The 27,519-nt window shown below is 34.7% G+C and overlaps 1 protein-coding gene and 1 long non-coding RNA gene across 2 annotated transcripts; both read right to left on the reverse strand.

Moving 5' to 3' along the window:
* Positions 1–750: 750 nt before the first annotated feature.
* On the reverse strand, positions 751–15,691 carry LOC111374609. The gene is made up of 3 exons (XR_002699165.1): positions 15,681–15,691; positions 14,771–14,773; positions 751–801 (listed from the first exon to the last, which is right to left on the reverse strand). It is a non-coding gene; the product is annotated as an uncharacterized LOC111374609 (long non-coding RNA).
* On the reverse strand, positions 10,819–14,400 carry LOC111374608 (zinc finger CCCH domain-containing protein 15-like). The gene is made up of 3 exons (XM_022997303.1): positions 14,225–14,400; positions 12,891–13,593; positions 10,819–11,384 (listed from the first exon to the last, which is right to left on the reverse strand). Exons 2-3 carry the CDS (start codon positions 13,566–13,568, stop codon positions 11,052–11,054), a joined length of 1,011 nt encoding a protein of 336 aa, XP_022853071.1. The 5' UTR covers positions 13,569–13,593; positions 14,225–14,400; the 3' UTR covers positions 10,819–11,051.
* Positions 15,692–27,519: the final 11,828 nt, after the last annotated feature.

Genomic DNA, 27,519 nt, shown 5'->3' on the forward strand with positions numbered 1-27,519 from the left:
AGACTTGAAAGGTAGGGACGTTTTGTGCCAATTATCCTTTAATTAACGGAAAAACTGACGAAATATGGACGGAAGGACGTCCAGCGCAAAGAAAGGTTGAAATGAGGGCAAAAATGCCAAAAAATGAAAGGTAGGGACGTTTTCCACAATAGACTTGAAAGGTAAGGACGTTTTGTGCCAATTACCCTAAGAAATAAACTAAGGAACGATAGCATGGCACTTGAATTGTATAACTCCAAATAATTATCAAATTTCAAATAAAACGACTAATACTAGTAACAAACACCAACCACTGTCACACACCCATGGACATCCTTAACCACTCATCTCTCTTGAAAAAATGCGTGCAACTTCATGCCAATCTCACACTCGTCAGTAGCTTCATGCCAAATACACAGAAAAAATGAGTTCATAAATATATGTAAGAATATGCTACTCTTGTTAAATGTGGCATTAATTTGTAATCTTAGGCTACTCTTGTTAAATGTGGCATTAATTTGTAATCTTAGGAAATAAATAAGGTTACATGCACTTGAAGAAAATGTATCAAGAAAATACATGATGCACTTGAAGAAAATGTATCAGAAAAATACATGATGCAAATTCATGAATTATTAGGTGTCCATTTATATTCCCATGTCTCTAGAGTTATCCATGCGATCTTATAAATAGAGGTCATTCTTGTAGTCTCATTGTAAGGAAAAAAAAAAGAAGAAAACATTATTGAGTGTGCTGTAGCAACTCAAAAACTATCAATAAAAATTCAAGTTTTTTTTCAACACTTCGTTTCCGCACTAACAACTCTTGTCCTATTTCTTCCTTGTTGAAGTTGACTCCACCATTTTTGCTGATCTTGTAGGCAATCATATGGTCATAGAAAATGATTTGCAAAATACATGTTCTTAGTAAAGCAAGTTTTGGGAACTCTAAACTTCTGATACATTGCACAGCACGAAAGAAGCAATGATTTTTCATCTTTGCTTAAAATATTTCATAACAGGGCTTGAAACGAATAAAATGTAATGGTAATGGTCTTATATATCCAATCCCATATACATTACGAATAAGACTGTTATTATTGCTTAAATATTTGCAAGTGATGCAAATAAATAGTCTTAACTCCAAATTCATACATATTGATTAAACAGAAGCTCAAATAAGGGTTCTAAAAACAAATTCCAAAGCACACTTGGAAATTATTTTGTAGTGTGCAAGCTACAGATTTGTTAAAATGACTTATCAAATATTTTTTAATCGTAGATACCAAAGGTTCTAACTTCATACCATTTCTTAATCATACTCACCAACATGTTTGCTACAGATTTCGCTTCAAGTGATGGTGCTTGCGGTTGCCAATGCAAAAAAAAATGATCAACTGTTTGCGAAATGAAAACCCAAATAACTAGATTAGATGTATACTGTCAGGGTCGTTGCGTTGTCTGACGGATTTGGAGAAGACGGATGATGTTGGGGCGGAGAGAATATGGTTTTTGTTGACTGTAGGGTTCATCCAATTTGGGGATAAAATGCTGGATTCGGGCCAGAAAGAAATCCTCCATTTTGTTCCCTTCCAGTTCCAGACTTCAGTTTTCAGCTTCCCCCAATTCTCAAATCCTGCGAAGTGTAAGCGAACCCGTGGGTGCGACAACGATGCGATTCCTTCATTCCAATCTCCGGACTACGATTCACCATATTTTGAAAGAGGAAGAAGAAGATTGAAGAAGCAAAATTAGATAATTAATCTCTCTTTCTTAATCTTAAGTTCTAACATTGAAAGAGGAAGAAGAAGAAGAACAGATACAGATTTAAGCTACCCGGTATTTGTATTAAATCCTAAAAATATGCATGTTTTAATCCCACACTTGTCATATGTGTAGTTTAATCAGGTCAGTGAGAGTTCCAATTTCGTTCAATCGTCCTTTAGACCAGTGAAGACAGATGATTCACCATTAGATCCATTCCTTGTATTTGTAAATGCCTAGACTATACGCTTTGTCTGCTATGAGCCAAGATGACGAGTATGCTTTAGAGTGGCGGACTTAAGACTTCGCCTTCTATTTATTTGGGTTTATTCTTTGTTTAATGAAATTGAGTAGCTCATTGGAACGAGTTTGACGGATAGCGTCTGATTATACCAATTTGAACTTGATTTGGAATTAAGGCATAATGGAGTACTACCTACCCAGCTGCCCTCTTTGTTGCAATTCATCTTTTAACTTTGCTATTTGCAATCTCAATTCTTGATGTTCATCTTTTAGCTTTTCATTTCACTGTTGGTATATTTTATATTTATGCAAGCTTTGGTTAATTTGTAGAAAGATATGTTGAGATATTTTAAACGAAGTGTGTAATTAGATTGGAGACCAATGGATGGATGAATGATAGCTCAGTTGTGTATGTTCAAAAAAATGTATTTAATGATATTGATGACAAGACTATTAGACGGCATTTTCAAAGTATGAGAATCCGTAAGGAACAATTGTAAAAAAGTACTACGTTTTGAATATTATCATTTATTTTCTAATTTAAATTTTTTTAAAGTAATTTTGTCTCGTCTCCATTGAATCAAATCCTGGGTCCACCCCTGTTTGAGAATAACTAAAAAAAGGAGTTTTACTTATTAAATGTATAATTGATGGTGTTATCTTGTATGGGTAAAATAATATAATGATACGGGGAGCATATGGTGGATAAAATAAGTTCCTTATTTTTTATTTGTTATTTCTCAAGTTTGAAGCTTTGGAGAGCCTTTCATCTCTTGTTAGCTCTTTGGATATTCGATTCAAGGGAGTGTAGCAGTCTAAATCCATACTAGGAGTATTCACTTTGCTTTTCTCCAATAGTTTTTTAGGAAATTTTGCATGTTTTCTAATACATGGTTTAGAAAGGAATTCCCAGTTATGTTTAACTGTGCTTGAGAGTGCATCACAAAATAATTTTACTGGCTGGCTTATCTGTAGCTGTGCTTGGGCATCACGGTCTAATTTTTTTGCTGAGAGTCTAATTTGATCTCAATTATTAAAGTATTTGAGTACTCTCTGAATGCCTAGCTTGGTTTAGTTATGTGATTTTGACTCATGCTAAGTGCTAAGAGTATAGTTCGGTCATTGATATATGTTTGTTTTAGGGGTGCTTCTGCTAAGAAACGTGCTGTGAAAGGAGGGGGCCGGCGCCAATAAAAAATGTGCGGGCCCCCTCCTTTGTGAGGGGGCTGTAGGTTGTACAGTCCTGACTAGGACTGTACAACCAGTTTTATCCTTTTGCTAATGCTTTCCTTTTGATGTATGCATACTAGTTTTAATATTTTATGTTATGGTATGGTATGGCCGCAATCTCGTTGTCTTTGGAGTAGACCTCTTGACTTAATTTATGACATCGATAAGCTCTCACCCGGAATACAGAATTGAGGAATGAAATCGTGATTGTAGGCACTTCAACAGAAATTCAGTTACTAGTAACAGTAATACTATTGTAGAGGAAATTACAAATATAAAATGGAAAAGGGATGTGATACCATGCATTCAAAAAGCCCTCTACGGACGAATGAAATGATAAAGGACAAATATATATGTACCGAATTTAGGTTACTGAATTGGTTACCTACTCTCACATGCACACAGGCCCCGCGTGCATTTAAAAAGTTCGGTGTGTGGGACCAGTCCTCTCTTTGTGATTGTAGGTAAAAAATTCGATAAAAAAGTTGATATACATCTAGCATGATCCAATAATAAACTTCCCGTCTCCCTTTATCCATAGTGAGCTTGCGCCACACTTATTCAAAAAATTTCCCTCCAACTTCCTCCCTTTATTAACTGACAAATTGTTGAAACAATTCAACATTCTTACAAATTCAACTCAATTAAATCTCAGGCAGCCATGCCCCCGTGATACTCCGTTTTGAACATAACGCATGCCCCCGTGATACTCCGTTTTGAACATAACGCTTTTGTTATTTTCAATTTAATTTAAAAAATATAACTTTTAAAAAATAAATAAAATTCATTTGGTTGGTAAATATTGAATACATATATGATAAAAGTTGATGAAAACACAAAATATATAGTTATTTAATTTGTCCCGGTTTGTCTCCCTTTATTGAATAATTTTCATGAAAAGATGACAATTTCCGTGAAAAATGGTGACTGTCAAACATCGAAAGTTGGAAAAAAAATGATCATTTTTATGAAAAATAATGACTATTAAATATCAAATGATAGAAAAGTACAATATTTTCTAAGTGAAAAATTAAGTCAATCAAACGTATTTAATCGACAATTTCTAAGCAAATAATTTCTAGGTAATTCAATTGCCCAGATTTCATACAAATTTGGTACTTGCAATAAAATGCACCATAATTGTATTTGTGGCTATAAATTGATGTGTTTAGTTAAGTTCTGTTCAAATTCCCATAAAGATATCATGAGTTGACATGAATATAGGATTCAATATTTGAATTCGTTAGAGCTAAATTGATAATTAGTGAATTCGACTGAATACAACTTAAAAAATTAAAGGGGATAGCAAGGATGAAATCACGATTCCTAGAACTCTTTCTGCATAAGTTAAGATTTAAAGTTGTTTATTGCACATTTTTTAATTGTTTTCTTATATTTAAAACATTTATGATAATTATTAAAATCAATATTCATTATCTTTATTCAAATAGAAGTTATGGATAATTTATCAAATAGTAACTTAGGTAGTTTCTTGTTGAAACAATAATTAAAACTTTTAAATTCACTTTATTATTTGTTACACTTACAATAGAAATCACATATTACGAAATAACACTCTTTAAAGATAAGTACATATAACATAGTCATGTACAAAGAAAGAAGTGAATTCAATCCAATAATGACAAACCTCAACTCATTCATATGCACCATGTTTGGTTAACCTTTCCTCGAATTTGAATTTCTCATTTTAAAAAGTCAATATTTCTAACATATCAACTAGAGAAAATGACATTTTTAAATGTCAACATATCAACTGTCAAGGCCAACTACACATGAGAAATGCCTTTATTACTGAGGTGAAAAATAAGGGTTAACCAGCACCCCCATCAAATTTATCTGAAAAATGAAAATCGAAATAATAGACAGTGAAAAGAGCCTTTATGAAACTCTTCAAAAATCAGGAGTAAAAAACTCCCAAAAATTGAGGAAAATAAAAACAGCAAAAAGGCCTGATATAATAATTATCTGATCACGTAATCTTATCAGCATAGTGCATCATCTTATGATCATACGCCATGCACATGCTATCACTGCAAAGTGAACCACGCCAAGACATCTCTAGCCACGCGCCTGCGTGTAACATTCACGCTCTCACATGGCACCACCGGCGATCGACACAGAGGGCAATTGAAGTTAAGATGGTGGAGCCAGCCGTCGAAGCACTCCTTATGGAAAACATGGAGGCACGCTAACTTGCGCACGCGGTCACCTTCTCCCAGACGGTTCAGGCACACCACACAATCCGAACTGGCCTCATCACCGGATTTATTTGTATGAGAGAAAACCCGGTTCAGATTTAATTGCTCCAGCATGACAACAAGATCGGCCAGGCCGAATTGATCAACTTCGTAAAGAGGGTGATCGAAATCAGAATGATTCGAGTCGAACCGGGGTGAGAGGAGGCGCAAGATAGTGAAGAAAACGGAGTGGAGATACCTTACGCTTTTTCCGATGAGGACAACCATAAATATAAGGGTTGATTCCGATGACATATCGGAGAGCTGACTTTGTAAACCCATTTGTTTTGTTGTGACAAAATAAATTTCACGCAAGGAATTGCTGTTTCTTGTGGGTGTATATATAGAGGAAATGTGTGTGGGACTAGAAATTTTCAACGTGGTCAAGAAGCCCATGTGTGGTGGGTCCGATCTGGTTTCTGCAATGTTTTACGTAACCGTTGTTTGATGTATTAGTTTCGTTTTCGTTTTCCTTTACGTATTGGTGTTCTAACGCATTGAATTTTGCTACAGGTACCCTGAATTTTGCTATAAGTATTCAGAGTTTGACATTCTGAATTTTGCTATAAGTATTCAGAGTTTGACGTTCTGAGTTACCAACTACTTACATTGGGGTTGGGGACCACACGTCAATAAATGTGTCGGGCTCGACCCTCTCACTCACACCAGGTAACTCAAAGTGTCAAACTCCGAGTACAAATAACAAAACTCAACCAAGTTTCTATATTTTTGACTTTATTTCTACCTTGGACAATAATAGCAAATACTAAGAAGACACTACGTTATCCTGGCATCCATGATATTTTATATTTTTAAAGGGCATATATTTTATGATTTAAAGAGTATTAATAAATATAGAGAGTAAAAATTTTAAAATATATTAAATAGTCTCTTTATATTTAACACTTAGGGCCTATTTATTTGGCCGATTTTCGATCGAAAATGAAACATATTTCATTTTCCACCTTTTGACATGTTTGATAGCAATAATTTTCTTGGCAATTTGTTTTCCTTCCCCCTCCCACACATGTGCAATTTCCTTGGTTATGTGGGAATTGGTTTGCAAGCCGATTTTTTATTTATTATTATTATTATTATTTGCAATTGGAACAAATTCTATCCTCAATTGTAACAAATTTTGTCCCTTTAATTAACAATTTTCATGAAAAATAAAGCCAAATAAACACCAAAAGATAGAAATTTCAAAAATTTTCAGGTAGAAAATTATACCAATCAAACACATTATTTGACAATTTTCAGGAAAACAAGTTCTAGACAATTCAATTTCTTGAAATTCATTTTTTTACCCAAATTTCATTTTTGTAATTAAACAGACCCTTGGTCTTTTTGCGATAATGATTTTTTGAGGAATGTAATTATAAAATAGGAAAAAAAAAGGTTTTTGTGTAAATTGTGTGTTAAAACAATGAGTTTTGAGAAAAATAGGATTCAAATGAGGGCTTAATTTTACTTCTCAAGATATGTATTTATTATTTTTCATTATATCTTATTTTCGCCAAATTGACCCTACAAATTATTATATTATTTTTCTCTATTTTTTTGGATGTGCTATTTAGTTGGGGTCAAGGCATTGAAAATTATAATATGTTGAATGCATTTAATTATAGAGAGTAAGCTTGACTTTTTAAATTTAGAGAGTTAAATCTACTTTCTATTCAATCATTCTATACATCCAGACTCAAATTCAGATGAGACATGTGTCGACACATGATTGGACGTTTGAAAAATTAAAACAAAAATATCTAATCATTTTTTGGCACATCAGTCTGTTTTTTCACTCCCCATCTTTCAATATGGTTAAGTGGCTTTATTCCTCTCTATTTTAAAATGTTAATTCGAATTTTTTTTATAACATAATTTTAGTACTTAACTCTTAAAAATAGAGAGTATCTCACTTTTAAAGGATCACTTAGGGATGTTTTGAGTAATATCACGAAGGAAATAGGGTGAAATATGTTATTTTAAACTTATTTTTCAATGCATTTTCGACCTCTCAATTCATCACTTTTTATAAACAAATAGAAAGACATTAACATATTTCAAAAATGCATCTTCTATTTGCTATAATTTTATTTATTTTATTTTTTTTCTTTTAGCAAAGATATCTATACATTCTTAATAACTTTCTCAATCATGTAAAAAGACTAGTATATGAGGAAGGAGTGAACAAAAACCTACCTCTTGAAAACAGCATAGCAACAAGTATGAAGTAATTAGGGTTGGCAACGATTCATTTCGGGATGTGTTCGACCAAAATTATCACCAAACCATCAATTTTTTTGTCATACCATAATCGCATCATAATCACGTAAGTTGGTTCGGTTCGGCTCGACTCGTATATTGATTCGGGTGATTAATAACCACAAAAATAAATTGGTTTTTATAAATCCAGCTGTCAAATTAGAAAAAATAATTTATGAAAAAAGGTCAATGAAAACGAAAACACTATTACTAAGCTAATTTAGCAAACAATGTCCCAAATGAAAATATAAAAAATATCCCAATTCTCAAGTACAAAATCCGCATTTAACAAACAATTTTTATATATGTTTAATATTTATGTAGTAGGATGTAGGGTTGCTGGGTGAGGTTAGTTGGACATAGCGGGTTGGTAATCAAAAGGTTGGAAGTTCATAATCAAAAGGTTGGAAGTTCGGGATTTAGAATTAATTCAAAATTGATAATTGAATTTAGGTAAAAAAATAAAATAAAATCGAATCCTTTATTATTTATATAATATACATGAGATATCTAGACGATTTTGTTTATTGAATTAATTTTATTTTTTAAAATTTCTGGGTAATTCTTCTTCTGCATTCCAATAGGAAGCACCCGTGTGGCTCCTCTCCTTTTTTTTTTATTTTTTTGCCCAAACTATTAAAAGAAATTTTGACACGTGTTCCCTAGTTTTTAACTATTGTCACTAACCCGTTCGTGTAACAAAATCCGAAGTAATTATAAGGTACAAAAGTATCTAATTGCTACCAAGTGGACCGTTCCATGCTTACATAAGCAGTGAGATGGATATAAACTTGACATTTACAGTGTGTAAACTTACTAGAATTGATCCAACCAAGTCTTTGGTTGATTCGACTAACCATCGAGTCTATCCAAAATCATAAATGACCAACCATTAAATAAAAATGAGAAGAAGTATTTTTCATGAGAAGCGACACTAAAATGATGTTTTCGACATTTTAAAAAATTGTTATCAATATTTGAGCTCTGTTTATCTTGATACTTTATTTGTCTAGAATGAAATTTCATTTCGAATATGAGAGTTCTCTACCTTTCTTCATAAAGTTCTTAACATTTAACACTCATGTCAATGAGAAAAATATTATTTATTGTGATTTGACATGTGTCCTTTTAAAATAAATAGGGTACGCTCAAAATTTTATTTGCCAATAAAATTTTTAATTGTATGCACATTTTTGTCTTTAGTGTGGAATTACAATTTGTTAACAAGGGTATTTTAGTCTAAATTATTGCCAAATGGGCATTGAACAAGTTTTGGACATTTCTAGAGGCCAATAAATTTTTTTATTGCATGCACATTTTTGTTTTTAGTGTGGAATTATAAATTGTTAATAAGGGTATTTTGGTCTAAATTATTGCCAAATAGACATTGAACAAGTTTTGGAGATTTCTACGAATAATCATGTCGTGAAAAAATGCATTAAGGCGGTGGAGGAATAGACCAATCGGACAACAATCATCTGTCTAAAAAGATTTGCATAGATCCTCGACAACTTGATACGCTAATTTATAATTAGAAAGAGGATTAGAGCGAGGTTTGGACTTCGATGAACCACACATTTTATGGCAACTTGATGAAAAATTAATTAAAAATCTCAATTTGATCCATTAATGCCAGCTATAAAAGTGCATTTATTTCCAAGTCACTCGTTAACATCCACATAAGTTTGTTGAGAACATCATATCCAACTAATTTTATGATGGCATGCAAGTTGAAAGATTCTCTTTCATTGTCTGCGTCATATATTAACTCAATTAACAGGATGTAGGGAGAGCCCACTTAGGTGTGTAAAAAATAAAATTTAAAAAAAAAATTGGTGAAAAATATTTTTGTTATGTGTAATTTTTCCCCCCTATTAGTCCGTGTTAATTTTCTTTTTTTTGTTTTTCATCAATCCCGGATCCGCTCCGACAGATGATCAACTCCAAAATTGATCATCAATTACTTTATTTATAACTTAATATTGCAACCTGATAAATGTAAATATTACATTTATCTTGACCATGAAAATGACATTTGAGAATAGTTTAACAAATGAGATAATTAGCTTTATATATTTATTGGTTATTTTAGGAAGAAAACTCGATATTGGACAAGGATAGGTGAAAAGGAATTGATCAGAAAGAATTATAGGTGGATATATTATGTAAGTTGAGGATGAATGAGTCACGTTTGAAAGTTGAAGGACTTTAATTACAATATCTAAGAACTCAATTTGAACAAGAAAGAGGAAACAATGATCACACAGCACAAGTGAAAGTTTAATTTCTAGCAATTTGAGAGATTCGACAAATATTTTGGTTCCCTACCATCTTGAGACAATATTTTAGACCTAAATTGAGGTATATAAATTGTAACCTTACATTCAAATAAAAGAAAAGGCATGAATGGACATGTGTTAAGGCAAAACACATGGAGATATTCATAAATTTTCAAGAATTGTAAACCTAAATTGGATATATACATATAGTTATGTTGCCGGGGAGACACAACACTCACGTTGGGGAGGGGGAAGCATTTTTTGTTATTTTTTATTTCACGTGGATCTCACATGCATGTGAGTGTATGTCAACTAGGTGAACAAATATTTTCTAGCACATTATCTTAATTCTATATAATTTTCCCTTAAAACACCATCATTTTAATGAGTGGTCCTACCACGTAAACATATAGTCTCTCTTTTTTCAGCCATTTAAGCAAGATTGGTCGCATTTTATCTGCATCTATTAATTACTACTTCAGACACGTGTCATCCCAAATATAAGGAGATACAATTATATAACATACCCATACCAATCAAAACTAGAAAAGCGTATTTGAAACTAGACAAATGTATCTCCTTCTGTTGTGGCTCTCTAGCTCAAGCAATATATTGGCTTCACGTGACAAAAACACTGGCTGACTCCACTGTATTTTACAAATAATGAGTAAAGCTCAACTGCATTTTACATTATTTTTGTCCCTTCCTTTTATGGAACAACGCGATCCATCCTGCCAGATGTATAAATAATTACATTATGAAAATGATCTAGCCTTCATAGAAATTTGAAATCGAAAGAATAAATGAACAGGACAATCATAAGTTGCTTAGCCAAACCAAACATCATTGTATCGTTACAAAAAGAGTTTACTGGGCTATGACAATCATATACCATGTCTAACGTAAAGGAGGCACAAAATTGTCGAAGTACATTTTAGCTATTTACGATACAATTATTGTACTTACAACAGCCAACTTTTGGAAGTTTTCCCATTATTTGGAGGGTTGTATCATATAACTACGATAATCTGAAGATGTTACCGATAGTTCAGAGGCTTGAGTGACCTGGTATTCATTGATCTCATGAATTTCTCCTGGTCAGTGAGGGCATGGCGGAAGTGGCAGCGGTGGCCATAAGGGCAATGGTCACCACTGAGGACCATTCGGCACACCTCAGTCTTGTAGCGAGGGTGTCGAAGGACTGGCCGGAGCTCCTCAATGCCATGAGCAAACTGGCAGTGGTCTCCATACGGGCACGTACCTGTCTGTTGCCATTTGTTGCATAGCTCAGTCTTGAGCATGCCCTGATTATACACCTCCAGTTCAAGAGCTTCCTCTGCTTTCTTCCCCCCATTCACATACACTCTTTGCTACATTATCATCATAAAATTTATATCACCACATAAGAAAATACATTTTATTGAGTAATGAATGATAAAAGTTGGCTGCATCTATTAGCTATTGAATGGATTTGAGAGCAATACACTTGTAATTCATGGAAATATCTCATATTAAAATTTAGGAAATCTTATATATCGTAGTTGCTCCTGGCAGAGAACGTTTCAGATGTACCTAATTTATAATGTTTTTTCCCCCTACCAATTGGCTTTGTAATGTTTTTTTTTTTTTCCTACCAATGGGCTTTTTCTGATACTAATACTCATTATGTACTCTTAAAGATGCATGTAAACTCATAAGAAACTGCTATTATCATGTGACAAAAACACATGTAAACATTGTTCAATATGGTTCTTCTTAATAATCATAGAATCAAAATTCGATCAATAAAGTTAAACATAAATATTCATTACTACAGTTCCTAATATGTGAATCTGAAGCTCTATTATGCATATTATAGTCTTATAAACTATAACACTGACAAAACAACAACTGAAACTATCACATATACACCTCAAATTGCATGATATAAATAAATATAAGGAGTGTGCTATGTATACATAAAAATTTGCACATAATGGTGTCCCCCACTCACATGCCCATATAATGGTGTCCCCCACTCACATGCCCATATAATGATGTCCCCCACTCACATGCCCCACCTAAATATGGGCATGTGAGTGGGGACACCATTATGTACAAATTTTTATGTATAACAAAAATTTTCCTAAATATAATCAATATCCCAGCATGTCGTTTCGTACATTTCAACAACAATATTTCCTTGACCGTTTTATTTTGAATGAATGACAAATGTTTTCAGCATCCTGTGGTTAATAAGCTGATTTGTGATATCATTTTAAAAACTAGATCTCAGCTCAAAACCAAAACGGAATTTTGGTGATTATTTCACATGCTTTTACACAATGGTCATGGAATTATTCGGTAATGCAACTTGAGCTAGATATACTCACACAATAACCGTGGATAATGCTTGAGTGCCACAGTGTAAAGAACTTGTACATTCCGCCTCATTTTAGAAACTCTTCATCTTCCATCTTCTCTTTAAGTGGTTTATCTTAAAGATAAGCTCCAAATGTATGGCTTATATTTGCTTATTTTGACTATAGGCGAGTCAATATTAAAATTAAGCTACACAATTGTAGTTTATCTTTAAAATAAACGACCCCGAACATGTTATAAGAGGACTTTCAAGAAGTTTTTTAAATTGATTTGGTTAATGAAGCAAAAGTAAATATTAGTTATGAGGACTTCCCAATGAAGCTTAAACTAATACATCCCATCCATTACTAATTACTCTTATCGTTTACCATTAATAACACATATATCCAAACATAATTACAGGATTTACATTACATTATTTCAAAGCATGAGACCACAAAACTTATATCTAGCCCAATGAAGGGATGTCATTTTCTAAAGTATCAGAAACAAAAGGGAGTGTTAGCAGACTTTACCGTCTTGCTCCGGTCCAATGCTTTAGCCTGAACTCCTCCACTGCTCATCCCAACAGCACGAACCGTCTTCAGATATCCACTGGACCGAACTGAAATACTTTTTGGCAACGAAACTCGCTCTTCCCCACTCCCTCCAACCCGACCCAAATCCACCACACTCTTCGGACTCTCACTAAGACCTTCAGATAATGCAGCCGTCATTTCATTGTCCCACTCCTCTTCTCCACCCCGTCCATCTTCACCTCCCAAACTCATCTTCCCCAACCCATCCACAACAGGACCCCAACCAGAACTGGAACCTGGATCCAGACCCGACAGCCCAAATGATGAAGTGGCACCGAGCAACAAATTCAGGCGGTGGTTCAAGTCGATGTTAGCCATTTTGAGGTTGACATTGTCCTGGCGAAGGGACTGGATTTGCTTTGCCGTCTTGTGGAGGTGTGAGAGCACCGCATGGTGCCGGTCGATTAGGTCCTGATGCTGTAGCTGAATCTGATGAGAGCGAGGCAAGCATGAACTCAGTAACATGTCATCATCATTCGGCTGAGAATTGATAATGCTTGAAGGGGAATTGGAATCGGCAGTCACATAATCGAGAAAAGGTGAACCACTTGACAGGAAATTTGAGGAATAGAGTGACCCGACAAAATTATAGTCGCTGGAGATTTCTCTCTGCATTTTTTATTATATAGAATCCTATTTCCTGCCCAATAAAACCTAATCAAATTTTCGCTTCAATTCAATGAATATCAGATTCAATTGAATTACATTTAGAATATAAAATCATTGACTATAATAAATGTAAAGAATACATAAATGAAATGATTAACTACATTTTTCTTTTGGAAAAACACGAAAACTATACCCACAACCCCAACACACGTAGAAATCATTCAAGAAAATATTCCATTCAATTGATATATAATTTAATGGAATAAAGACACTATTTTATTCAATTCAGGTAAATCATTTAATGGAGTAACTGAAGAAACAATGGCTTGAACATGATGTATGCAAACATATACGCACGAATACATCCAACCAATAGAATACAAACCAAAATCACAAAAGCTTTATTCATGTTTCTTGATTAATGAACAAGAATCAAGTCCCGAATTTCTCCTAAAACCATGACCGATCATGAGACCGAAAAAAGAAAAAGAGTTCGCAAATATGTTCACGCTCATACTGTGCGTTTGAGTGTGCGAGAAATTCTGCAAATAAATAGAAAGAAATGTGATCAAATCAATTAATTACCTAATTAAACAGCAAAGAATTGCAAAGGAGCATAATTATGAAAATAAATAAAAAGAAAAGTGATATCAATTAATTACCTGATTAAACAACGAAGAATTATACCGGAGCTTAATTATTCTTGATAATAATTCTTCTGCTCCGGTTCCTTTCTAGAGAGAAAAACAGAGTGTTAGAGTGAGAAAAAAAATAGGGGTTTATGAGAAGAAGAGAGGGATTTATATATTGTGTGTACAGTATGAAGGCAAGGGCAATTTGAGAACGTAATTTTCAGTGCCATTAATCTGTTGATATATAGATACACAACTGTATACGTAATGCAACAGACTGGCAGACGATGGACATTTGACTCATATTACCCTCGCTTGGAGCAAATCTGTGACTTCAGTCACTTAGCAGTAGAGGGTAAATTCGTCCTTTCAGGTGGTTAAGATGATTTGAGCGGGAAAATACACTCACGTGTACCTTGGGGTTTTTTGCTGACTTTTATGCCCTTTAAAGTTGATAAATTTACGAAAATGATATTCATATGTCAATTTCAATTAATTTCTAGTTATAGAAAATTAAAGCTGTTTGATTCCTATTCTCTAAAATCTATTGTTTCACAAAATTATTTTTAATTATACATTCTTTTAATAAAATAATTTTGTAAGTAAATTCAAACTCTTTCTACTTTTTAATCAAAAATTTATAAAAAAAAAAAGAATCACTATTACAAAGTCTAAATTTATAAAAATATAGATATCAAACAGGTGCTATGTATGAATATGTCGATCTTGAGTAAATAGTGTTCGACTTTCAAACCCATTAATCTCTCAACTCGACTCTAACATGGGGGATGTTGGTACATTTGCAATAAAAGATGATTTATCGAGGTTCCTAAACTTTCAAGTTATTGTAGACTATACCAAAACATTTTATTTTTGCACCCATAGTCCAAAACCTTTCATTTTGATTGCATTTGAAGGTCAAATGTTTAGTCAACCCAGAAAAATATGACCACATTTTGATTAAATTTAAAAAGGTAAAATTATGATTTTATATTTTTCAATAAAAAACTAAAATATTAAATAAAAAGGAAAAAAAGAAGAAGAAGATTGAGACTGTTCATCTCCCGCCCCACTTCCAACACTTAAACCAAACCAAAATCCATCCGCCCCTGCCATCGTCGTAGTCGCCAAGCATTCCCTCAACCAAATCAAATCACAATTCGCACACGCCGCATTGCAATTTCCAGCACCACTACAACTCAAATCGTTGCCCCACCCAACCCAACCCAACCAAAACCTATAACCACCTGTCACTGCCATTGCACAACTCCACTATTTTCAAGAATTTGAGCAAATAGAAAGATAAACAACACACCCGCCACCAAGATAACAAAAGTCGCTCGAAACCTTCAGTGTGATTTCATGAAATGTTGAGATTGTCCCACATTCGTTGTGGAAGGGGTTGATGGCTAGTTTATAATTGTGATGGAAAACATCACATCTTGAGTTAGTTTTGGGGGTCGAGAAAATACAATACCACCAACACTGGTATCAGAGTTTAAGTTATCAACAAGTTTCAGGCCCCATAGTCACGGGAGATGCCAGTTTATATGAGTGGGAGACAGATTTGGTCTCACCTATGGCCCGTCGTGTGAGGGGGAGATAGGTTTAGTCTCCTACAAGGCCCAATGTGTGAGGTTATCCCACGTCTGTTGTAGAGGGCTGGTGATCAGTTTATAATTGTGAGGGAAATCCTCACCTCTTAAACTAACTTTTAGAGTTGAGAAATCTCAAGATGACCCAACATGAAATGAAGATCTTCCCAACACTGCCACCATATTTGGTTCCAAACCTATTACTCAACAATTGCAAAAATTAGATTTTGGACAACCACAATTGCAAAATACACCATCGTCTTGATCGATTTGATTAGGCAGAACTGTATAGATCTTGGCTTGCATTGATTTCATCATGTTTTTATATATTATACCGGGAATTGCTGATTTTGGGAAATTTGAATATCAATCAAAAAAGACTAAGTGCATGTTTGAGCCACATTATTTTGAAAGAACATATTTTGGAATATAGATTAATGGAGAATGTGTGGTTAAAAAATGAGAAAAAGTTTTGGATTCACTTTTAATATTATTTTATTGAAAAATGTGTGGTTGAAATAATATCAAATCACTGTTTAAAAATGTATTTTTTTAAAAGAATGCGACTCAAACATGGTCTAAAAAAAGAGTTGGAAAATGGAACGGTTGACTAGAGCCACCGTCGCTTATACACAACAATGGAGGCTTTGGTGGGTGGATAGTGACCATCGATGTGGTGGAAGTGGGTGGATTTTGGTTTGGTTGGAATGGTGGTGGTGGGGCGAGGAAGAAGATGAACCTTTTCCAAATTATTTCTTTTGTTTTCTTTTTTCTTTTCTTTTCGTTGCTTGGTTTTATCATCTTATTGGGGAGATATAAAATTACAAATTTATCCTTCTAAAATTAATCAAAATGTGGTCAAATTGATTTTTGGATTGTAAAATGGACTTATCATCCAGTTGCAATTGAAATGAAATGTTTGAGATTGTGTGTGCAAAAATGAACGATTTGAGTATAGTCTGCAACAATTCGGAAGATTTAGGACCCAAGTTGCAATTCTCCCAAAAATTATTTAAAGAACTTGATTAGACAATACTATCACACCTACAAGAGCCTACTAACAAATCAGTCAATATAGATTCTGATAGTTTGTTAGGAGAATCAACACTCTCTCTCTTTTTTTCATTTTTCAAATATTAGTTAGAACGTAAAGAATAAGGTGGTGCCTGCCCAATTAATACTCAGCATGCGGTTAGTTAGAGCCATTTGATTGCCTTTGTGTTGCGTGGTTTGAAAGTTTAATGGTTTTTGGACCTCAAACTTTAGTTTGGCTAACCTTAAAATAACATTTTATTGTCATAAGTTTCTTTTTTCTTTTTTTCCTTTCTTTGAAGCATACAAAAATTATTTGTTTTAAAAAGTAACTGAACTCATATTACTTTCTTCAATTTTTGTCAATATAAAAGTTACCTACATATCAGTACTTATTCAATTGATGTAAAATTTTACAGTAAATATGTTCTGCGATATGGTGGTTCATTTGAGAATATCAAAGCGTGAATCTGAATGCCCTTTTGAGCTTATTTGACGGATTGATGCCTCATTTGAGCTTGATGGTCTCTAACAAGATATTGAGATCTGAAGTTTCATCTTATAATGTCAACTTTATTCATTGCAGTGGTCTAAATTCTTATGCATGTGTTGTTTGAGTTCCAATATTTTACCCTTAGAGAACTTATTTGTACGTAACCCTTTTAAGCTAAGCCAAACATGGTATTTTCAAGTTAAAAGTGGATATTTGGAAGACATTTTGCCATCTTGCAGGAAATATGATGGGGTGAGTTTGCTTCTCTATTACAACTTTTAACTACCTCTTTATCAAATCTAAAATCATATGTTTGGTAATAAGCCATGATTCATATTTGGCCAATTGAAGCACTTGTTGTTATATCATGTTAGTTAAGTTAATATTACTTCTCACTAACTTCACATAGAAGTTCCATCTTCCAAATAGATTATCCCCACAAACACATACACATTTATGTTAATTTCATTATATTTCTCTTTTATTTTATTGTTTAGCTATCTTCTATCGAACGGGAAAGATCAGCCCCAACTATTTCTCCGGCAAAGACCCAAACTCCGTCGGAGAACAGGAAATTGTTGTTGGAAACCCCGTAGACGAAAGCCCTGTGAAGAATGTTTCCAATGGAGTTCTATTTATTTATTTTTAAAAATACCTTTTAAATTTCAAATTTCCGACAGTTATCAATGGACTTTCAAGACTGCCATATAACTAATCCTCGTTGAAAATCTATTTCGATGGATTTGTCCTTTAGTATCTATAATAACTAAGCTTAAGTTTCTCTCCACAAATAAGCAATTCATAATTTGAAAAACAAATCATTTTTATATTGCCCTTGTTTGTGCTCCATTTTAATGAGGTTTAAAAAATAATAATAAAAATAAAAATAAAGAAAAATAAAAAATAAATTGGAATAATAATTTTTTTTAGAGAAAGGATGGTTAAAAAGTTAGTAAAAATGATGAGACACTCAAGAGGATGACTACGATTTTCCTTCAATTCTCAAAGAAGAACAAGATTGGGAAATAGAGCAAGCAAGAGAAAAACGGAAGAGCGTGCAACTTCACGTCATTCACCTCATGCAAACCCTCGTATACACCTATCAAGTGGAAGTTCAAGTGAAAGCACAACATGTCACAATACACACAAGAGGTAATTTTCATTCATACATTCAATAGGTGGGTTACAGAGTTTATATAGGAAAAAAAAATCCTAATTTTGGATAATCACAAATCTGTAGCTAATTAATTGATTCTACACATAATTGCCTAATTCTATTCCCTTAAAATGATACAATTATATATGATTTATGTTTCCAGAAAAAGATTTCTAACAACTCACGCCAACACTCCTCCTCAAGTTGATGCATACAGGTCTCTGATGCCCAACTTGTCAAGTGAGTTGTGAAAGTCCTTGCTTGAAACTGCTTTTGTGAGTATGTCTGCTAGTTGATCATCGGACTTTACAAAAGGGAAATGAATTGTCTTTGCTACTAAGTTTTCCTTAATGAAGTGTTGATCTATTTTCACATGTTTTGTTCTATCATGTTGAACCGGGTCATGAGATATGGCAATGGCAGCTTTGTTGTCACAGTATAGATCCATCTCAGTAATAGGAGCAAAGCCAAGTTTAGTGAGCAGTTTCCTGATCCAGAGGAGTTCACAAAGTCCTTTTGCCATTCCACGAAACTCCGCTTCAGCACTCGATAATGATACCACTTTTTGCTTTTTACTTCTCCATGTAACGAGATTACCGCCTACAAACATGAAGTAGCCTGAGGTAGACCTCCTATTTGAAATGTTCCCCGCCCAATCTGCATCTGTATAGCCATCAACTTTCAAGTGATCATTCTTTGAAAACATCAGTCCCCTCCCTGGTGAGGACTTTAGATATCAAAGTATTCGAGTCACAGCATCCATGTGGTCTTTGCTAGGGCTATGCATAAACTGGCTAACTACACTTACGGGATAGGCAATATCTGGACGAGTATGAGACAAGTATATAAGTTTGCCAACTAATTTTTGATATCTCCCTTTATCTGTTGGCACTTGATCTGAACACTCACTCAGCTTAAGGTTTTGAGTGATAGGAGTATCTGCTGGTTTACATTGGAATACGCCTTGTCTTGATCTAACCACTTCAATTCCCAGGAAATACTCGAGGCCTCCCAAGTTCTTTATCTCAAACTCAGACGCCAGCTGTTTCTGAATTCTGGATATCTCTTCTTTATCATCCCCTGTGATAATCATGTCATCCACATACACTATCAATGCAGTTACTTTGCCTCCATTATGCTTAAGAAAGAGTGTATGGTCTGAGTCACTCTGTTTGAACCCATATTTCTTCATTGCCACACTAAATCGTCTGAACCATGCTCGAGGTGACTGCTTCAAGCCATATAATGCTCGCTGCAATTTACACACGATATTTTGTGAAGACCCTGTATAGCTCGGAGGGAGGTCCATATAGACTTCTTCTTCAAGGTCGCCATGATGAAATGCATTCTTCACATCAAGCTAATGTAGTGGCCAGTCAAGATTAGCAGCGAGGGACAATAGTATTCTAACAGTGTTTAGTTTAGCAACTGGTGAAAACGTCTCTTGGTAGTCTATCCCATATGTCTGTGTATACCCCTTCGCGACTAGCCTTGCTTTGTACCGCTCAATGGATCCATCTGCCTTGTGTTTGATGGAAAATACCCATCTGCATCCTACTGTCTTCTTTCCTTCAGATAATGGAACTAGTATCCACGTGTTATTCTTTACTAGTGCCTCCATCTCATCTTTTATTGCCTGAGTCCATTTGGAATCTGATAAGGCATCCTGAATTCCTGTTGGAACATGATTAGAAGAGAGAACATGTATAAAAGCTTTCAGTGGATCAGATAACTTCGTGGTGGATACATAGTTGGCAACTGGATATCTTGATCTTCATTTTTCAATGTCTGGAGAGTATCTGCTTGGCGGTTTGCCTCGATTATGCTTGAAAGGTAAATTATAGCCACCAAGAGTATCTAAATTGCTTATATGTGAAGGAGTGCTTACCTCAGAGATATTCTCAAGAGATGGCCCTGCGGATAATAAAGAGAAAGGGGGCTTTGGTTCGGTGGAGTTTGGTTCAGCTTCTACAGTTGGTTCCGGATCTTGAGTCATATTATTCCTTAAGTCAATATCTATCGGAGCTGTCTCTATCTCAGTATTATTTGACCACTCAAACTTCGACCAATTCAACTCTTCATCCCTTGTCTCTCCCTGAAGAGGAAAATTGGATGTTGGAGAAAAAAATGTGTCAGACTCCGAGAAGGTAACATCCATAGTTACATAGGTCCGTTTGGAGGATGGATCATAGCACCAATAGCCCTTTTGATGTGTAGCATATCCCATAAAAAGACATCGGAGAGCACATGGGTCAAGCTTTGTTCGTTGATTCTTGTGAAGATGTACATAGGCCACACAACCAAATACTCGAGGAGAGAGCATTAAAGTTGGTGGTAGAGCAACATGGGATGATAGGACCTGGAGTGGATTCTTAAAATTTAAGACTTTAGAGGGCATCCGATTGAGTAAGTATACAGGGACACTGCATCAGGCCAGTAACAGTTTGGAACATAGGTTCCATGAAGGAGAGCTCTTGCAGTTTCAAGAATATGTCGATTTTTTTGTTCAGCAACGCCGTTTTGTTGAGGGGTTTGAGGGCAAGACATCTCATGAATGAGACCGTGTTGTTCAAAGTAAGTGCGAGACCGTTGGTTGATAAATTCACCACCATTATCGGAACGAAGAACTCTTAGTTTGGCAGAGAACTGAGTTTGAATCATGGTATGGAATGACTGAAATACTTTGAACACTTCATCTTTATTTTTTAGTAGATAGAGCCAGGTCATGCGAGTGCAGTCATCAATAAATGTAACAAACCAACGAACCCCAAACCTTGTAGCAATAGGTGAAGGGCCCCACACATCAGAATGTACTAGGGAAAAAGGAATACTACTTTTATTCATGCTTGATTGATAAGAAGTGCGTTGACTTTTCGCTAAAATGCAGGTATTACATTTAAAATCAAAAACTTCCTTATTCGAAAAAAGGCTAGGTAATAAATGCTTTAAATAACCGAATGATGGATGCCCAAGACGACGATGCCACATCCAAATCTGTCGTTCCTTCACATTACTCTGAACATGAAGAGTGCGACCGACACTGAAATCCTCCATGTAGTATAACCCCTCTCTCTTAGTACCACGCCCAAGTATCTCCTTGGTGAGAATATCCTAAAGAAGACAAAAGGTTGGATAAATAAGTACCACGCAATTTAATTCAGCCGTCACTTGGCTTACAGACAATAATTTATGTGAGAGTGATGGAACAAGTAAAGTGTGGGATAAATATAGAGAGGGAGACAGAGATACAGAGCCAGCCCCAGTGACTGGGGAAATAACTCCATTTGCATTCGCAACCCTGTTGCGTCGAGGTGAGGTCCTTTGAATAAAATCTCTTTCATCATAAGTCATATGGTCAGTTGCCCCGGAGTCAAGTAACCATAAATTATTATTCTTGTCACTGGAGGATGTAACACAAGCTGAACCAAAATTACCTGGTTCTGATGAGGGGTCCGTATCCTGAAAATAATCATTTTCAGGAATCAAAGATAGTTGAGAGTCAGATGTTGCTACGGCCGCCTTGCCTATTCGCTTATTGGTGCCCGTCCCATTTTTGTTCTTTTTTTCCTGCAACTTATGCCACCAATCGGGGTATCCATTAAGTTTAAAGCAGTTTTCTCGTGCGTGCTTGTTATTTCCACAGTATGAACACTTAATTTCCTCATCCAAACCCTTTACTTATTTGGCCCACTTTTATTTGGGCCTCCACCACTTTTATTTGGGTCTCCCTTTAAAGAATTTATTCCAGCAACAGCAAATGATCCCATCTTCACGCCTTTGGTTGCTAAGATCGCTCCAAGAAGACCATTGTCGGAGTCTGTAGAAACTATGACTGCTTGTCGCAGTGCCTCACGACGGACGTACGCATACGCCTACTCAACGGTAGGAAACGGGTCCATCTGCAAAACTCCACTACGGATGCTATCGAGACGTTCATCGAGCCCATCAAGGAAGGTGTAAACTCTGTTTTCTTGGGTCAAATTATTGAAGTGGCAGATGTCAACGGCACACTTCATTGGATTTGGGCGACGGAAGTCAATTTCGCGCCACAACCCCTGCAGTTCAGTGTAATATTTCTCCACAGATCCGCCTGCTTGTCTTAGGCGACTCACCCTTCGTCGAAGATCATAGACTTGGGATTTATCATTTCCATCAAAGTATGTAGTGGCAATAGCATCCCAAACTTCCTTAGCAGTGTGGAAACGAATGAAATTGCCAATCAGAACAGGGTCCAACGAATTGATAATCCATCCCTTGACAATGACATTCTCAGTTCGCCATTTTCAGAAGGAGGGATCAGTTGGTAGGGGTGGAGGTGTATCTCCATTAATTAAACCCAATTTATCTTTCCCGGAAATATACATTTCCATAACCTGGGACCATAGGCCATAGTTTGTATCATTCAGTTTGATACCAATCTGGGGCGAATTTTCAGTGAGTGGGGCTGATATGTGTGTCTTGGTTAAGGCTTCAGAAATTTTGGTGGAAATATCTGTAAGTATAGCATCAGAATTAGGTGAAGATTGGCTGGGATCAGTGATAAAGTTGGGGTCTTCCATGTGTTTGTGAAAATGTTCACAAGAACCGGGCTACAGGTAATTTGGAGAAGAGGAACCAGGACCGTGTGTCCTGCTCTGATACCATGTCACAATACACACAAGAGGTAATTTTCATTTATACATTCAATAGGTGGGTTACAGAGTTTATATAGGAAAAAAGCTCCTAATTTTGGATAATCACAAATCTGTAGCTAATTAATTGATTCTACACATAATTGTCTAATTCTATTCCCTTAAAATGATACAATTATATATGATTTATGTTTCCAGAAAAAGATTTCTAACAACTCACGCCAACACAACACTAAGGAGATCACACACAAAGAGCTTACAAGAGTTATATGGCGTAATCGAAAATCAAAATAGACTAATCTTTTTTTTTCTCGGATTTCGAGTCAATAGGATTTGAAGAAGTGGTGCAAAGCAAGAAGTAGAGAAAATCTATGGAGAAGAAATTAAGTAAATCTTTAAAAATGATACATCAGAGCTAGCAACACTTCTCAAGAGATAAAAAAACAATTGGAGTAAATGGCTATACTAGGTCTAGAAGAATTCTAAAGGAGGAGTTGAGTGATACAAAGGAAGATTAGTTAGCAAAGAATACAACCAGGGACGGAGCTAGACATTTTCTATTGTGGGGTCAAAAATTAAGTACACTCGAACGGCGCTCCAAGAGCGGTGAGCTTCAGTCATTGGTGCTCGAGCGTCTTCTTCTAACCTTGCCTGATGTCCCAAGCTTACGAAGAAAATCAAACATTGAATAATTCAAAGTATGTAGGTATCTTGCATATTGTAAGAACACGACCCTAATAAGACCAAGTTGGGTCCAAGAGGCATCAAATGTACTTTTGTTGGTTATACTAATAATAGCAAATCATACAGATTATTAAATTTAGATACCAATGTGATAATTGAATCTAATAACATTGAGTTCTTTGAAAATACACTATATTCAGATAATGAATTAGAGGAAACTCATAAAGAGATCCCAAACTCTAGTGGAACACAAGATGAAACATCTTTTAAAGATGTTCATAAATCCAGTGAACCTCAAAAAGGCAAAAGAACTCGAATTAAGAAGTCTTTAGAACCAAATGAAATTGACTCTCAATTTATTCCCTTTGACTTAGTAGAGGGAAACGAGAAGAATATTGTAAGAACAAGTCATTTAGTTCTATAAGTGGAAACCAATCCTAAAACTTATAGGAATCTATGGTCTTTCATATGACTTCCAATTGGATTGAGGAATTGAGGTTTGAATTTGAAAATTAACCTCCCCACCATTATAACTCCCATAGGACTTCCAACTCAAAAGATCATGCAAGAAAATGCAAAATTCAGGTAGAAGGAAGGGGTGAAAAAATAAATGAGCTAGTAGACTTTATTTTACAAAGTTATCATCTCAAAGTTGGTTATTGAATTGTGGATATCAAACTCTATTGACCCCAGAAAATGTGCCAATAGCATCCCAAGCCCATCTCCTCCACATAGATATCACCTGCATGCTGAACACCTTGTCTTGTAGAAGGCAAAGGCCGCCAGTAGAGAAAAATGTATGACGATCATTTGTACTTTGATGGTCAAATCAATAGCCGGATGAGAAAAATATGAGTGCAAGAGAAGAGATGAAATTTGGCTAAGGTTCAAAAACATATTTTTTATTGTGAAAGGAATCACACACACACACATATGTATATATGAATATATGAGAAGTCGAAATGAGCCAAGTAGGCTGATAGGCCGAGTTCCAAGCCCATTACAATTTAATTAAATATGCCCAATTAATTAAATAGTTGATGCCACATCAACATATATGGGATCCCCTCCGTCATGCGTATGCCACATAATTTATAGGTGTAACAATATTTCCCCAAAATCTGAATCATATACTCATATCTGGGTCGAAGTAAGCAGTTAAATAGGCTAGGTATTAGAGATTGTCTGAAAAAATATTAGTAGCTCCAATAAGCGAAGACTTATGAACTGCCTCAAAAATATACATAGATTCCAAATAGGGAAGGACTTACGAATTACCTCGAGAATATAAGTCGATCCAATAGATGAGGACTTATGAACTACCTTGAAAATTTCTTTTTGAGCTTGAATAAGCGATGACTTATAGATTACCTCGAAAGATGTCGCATATAATTTGTCAAAATTTCGATAGCATCTTCACTGCAGTACGGACTAAACCAACTTGTAATACAACACAATACCTCCATTGCACATGTAAAATAAATCGGGATCCATTTGCCCTTCAAATTACTCTTGACAATAAAGTGAATAATGACAAATCAATTTTTTTATAAAAATAGAATATGCAAAGAGTCTATTATGTATGATAGTATTTATATGCCATCGATAATAAAATGAAAATGTAGATAATACGGCATACGTGTTGGCTATAATGAAAATAATGTCATTACATATTACTACTAGCATATGCATTCTAATATTTGCTTCCAAGTACATATGCTACTCCAATCTGTTGACCCAAAAATGTGTCAACAGAATCTTAATGTCGTCCCCCACGTAGACATCACCTGCACACTTAAAACCTAATTTGAAGGCAAAGGTCGTCGGTAAAGAAAAAGGTTCGGTGATCATTTGCACTCTAACGGTCAAGTGAACGACCGGACGAGAGAATTATGAGTGCAAGAGAGGAGAGAAATTTGGCTAAGGTTCAAGAACACACCTTTGATTGTGAAAGGAATCACATATATATAGGAGTAGTGGAAGTGGGCCAAGTGGGACGTGTTCTAAGCCCAATACAAAGTTATTTAATTAAATATGCCCAATCAATTGAATAGTTGACGCCACATCAACATATATGTGATCCTTTCCGTCTTGCGTATGCCATATAATTTATAGGTGTAACAAACTCTTTCCACTGTGATCGAGTTTCTGACCAAAAGAAGAATTCTTGACAAGCAGTAAGCATGCAACAAATGAAAGTAATTCAACCTCTCATTTCATGGGATTTCAACTAAGTTCTAAGACTTTGAATTTAGTTATAAGCGTGTTATTATGTTTTGGATTGGTATCAGGCCTAAGTAAGTTATTTTCTTTCTTAATTACATGTTGAAAATGATTTTAAATTACCAAAATGCATGTATGTCATTTTTCTTCAAAATTTGAGACCTTTAATAGCAAGTTACTAAATACTCCACATAAATTCATGAAATTTATACTATACATTCATGTTAGCATGTAGAATATGTTTACAAAATTTCATGTTGTTCGAATTTGTATTTTGAAAGAAAAACGGAACCTTAGTTAAAGAACTCAAAACTTCATCACATGATAACTTCTTGTACATTGCATTTCATTCTGCTCCTTTGATAGGGTTGGATAGATTTTCTTGAGACCTTTCCATTCACATAACGATGATTAATTTTTCCCTTAAAATGAAAACGTGATAACCTCCAAAAATTTAGTCAAAAATCTGAAATTTTTGCATGAAATAAAGAAAATGAACAATAACATTAATTCCAATTGCACTCTCGATCAAATCGAATGGTGTACCAAACATAGTATTAGAAATTGATGTTGTAAAATTTGATTACACAGATGAACTCACAATGCCAAAATTTGTTAAAATGAACAAACCGAATTTTTTTGGGGATATGGGAGTGTAGACAATATGTTTGCAAGTAGGGAGCAAGACACGCCTTTGTTTATTTTTTTTAATCTAAAAAAATTGCAACATGGTCTCGCATGTGTGAACACGTAGAGGAACCATTTTTATTCTAAAACTTGCATCCATGAATTATTCTTTATTTTTGGGTATAATTAAATTAATTTTCGAATAGTTAACTTTTTTTTAATTTTTTTTTTTTGGTATTTAGTGATTAAAATAAATTTGTAAAAGGTATTAATTTTTTTTTTACTTTAATTAAATTCTGAAAGTTTTTTATTGGATCAAGAACATTTATTAAGTGGTATTTTTCAAGTTGGAGTTTAGTTTTTGTGATGCTCTCGAATTTTGAAAATTGAAGAATACTCAAGAAGTATTTACAATACCACATTTTCTACGTTCATAAATTGTGTTAGTCTTGATTAGGTTATGTAATCCACTATGACATATATCTAATTTGTACTTAATCAGATACATCTGGATCTATTTGCATTTTTAGCATCCTTAGAGGTGGTGCTAAAAGCACAACTATGGAGTGGTGCTAAAAGCACAACTATGGAATATGTTGGAAAACTACATACTTATCGAAACTATGGAATGGATTCACAATAGTACATCACACAAAAGATCTCGAAACAATGCGTCTAGGAGCGATGCATTTGCGACAGCATATAAGTGAGGCTGAGAAAATATATCATCTAATGAGAACACTTTCCAGTCATTAGCATGATGTTCAATTGAAATTTTGGATAATTCATCTTTTCTAGCCTACAACTATTTGATAAAATTTTTGATGAAACAATGGAAGAAAGAAAACTAGAATATTTAGAAAATCCATCTATCTATGTACTTT

This window comes from Olea europaea, unplaced genomic scaffold, assembly GCF_002742605.1.
Source record: "Olea europaea var. sylvestris unplaced genomic scaffold, O_europaea_v1 scaffold1264, whole genome shotgun sequence".
NCBI classification, from domain to species: domain Eukaryota; kingdom Viridiplantae; phylum Streptophyta; class Magnoliopsida; order Lamiales; family Oleaceae; genus Olea; species Olea europaea.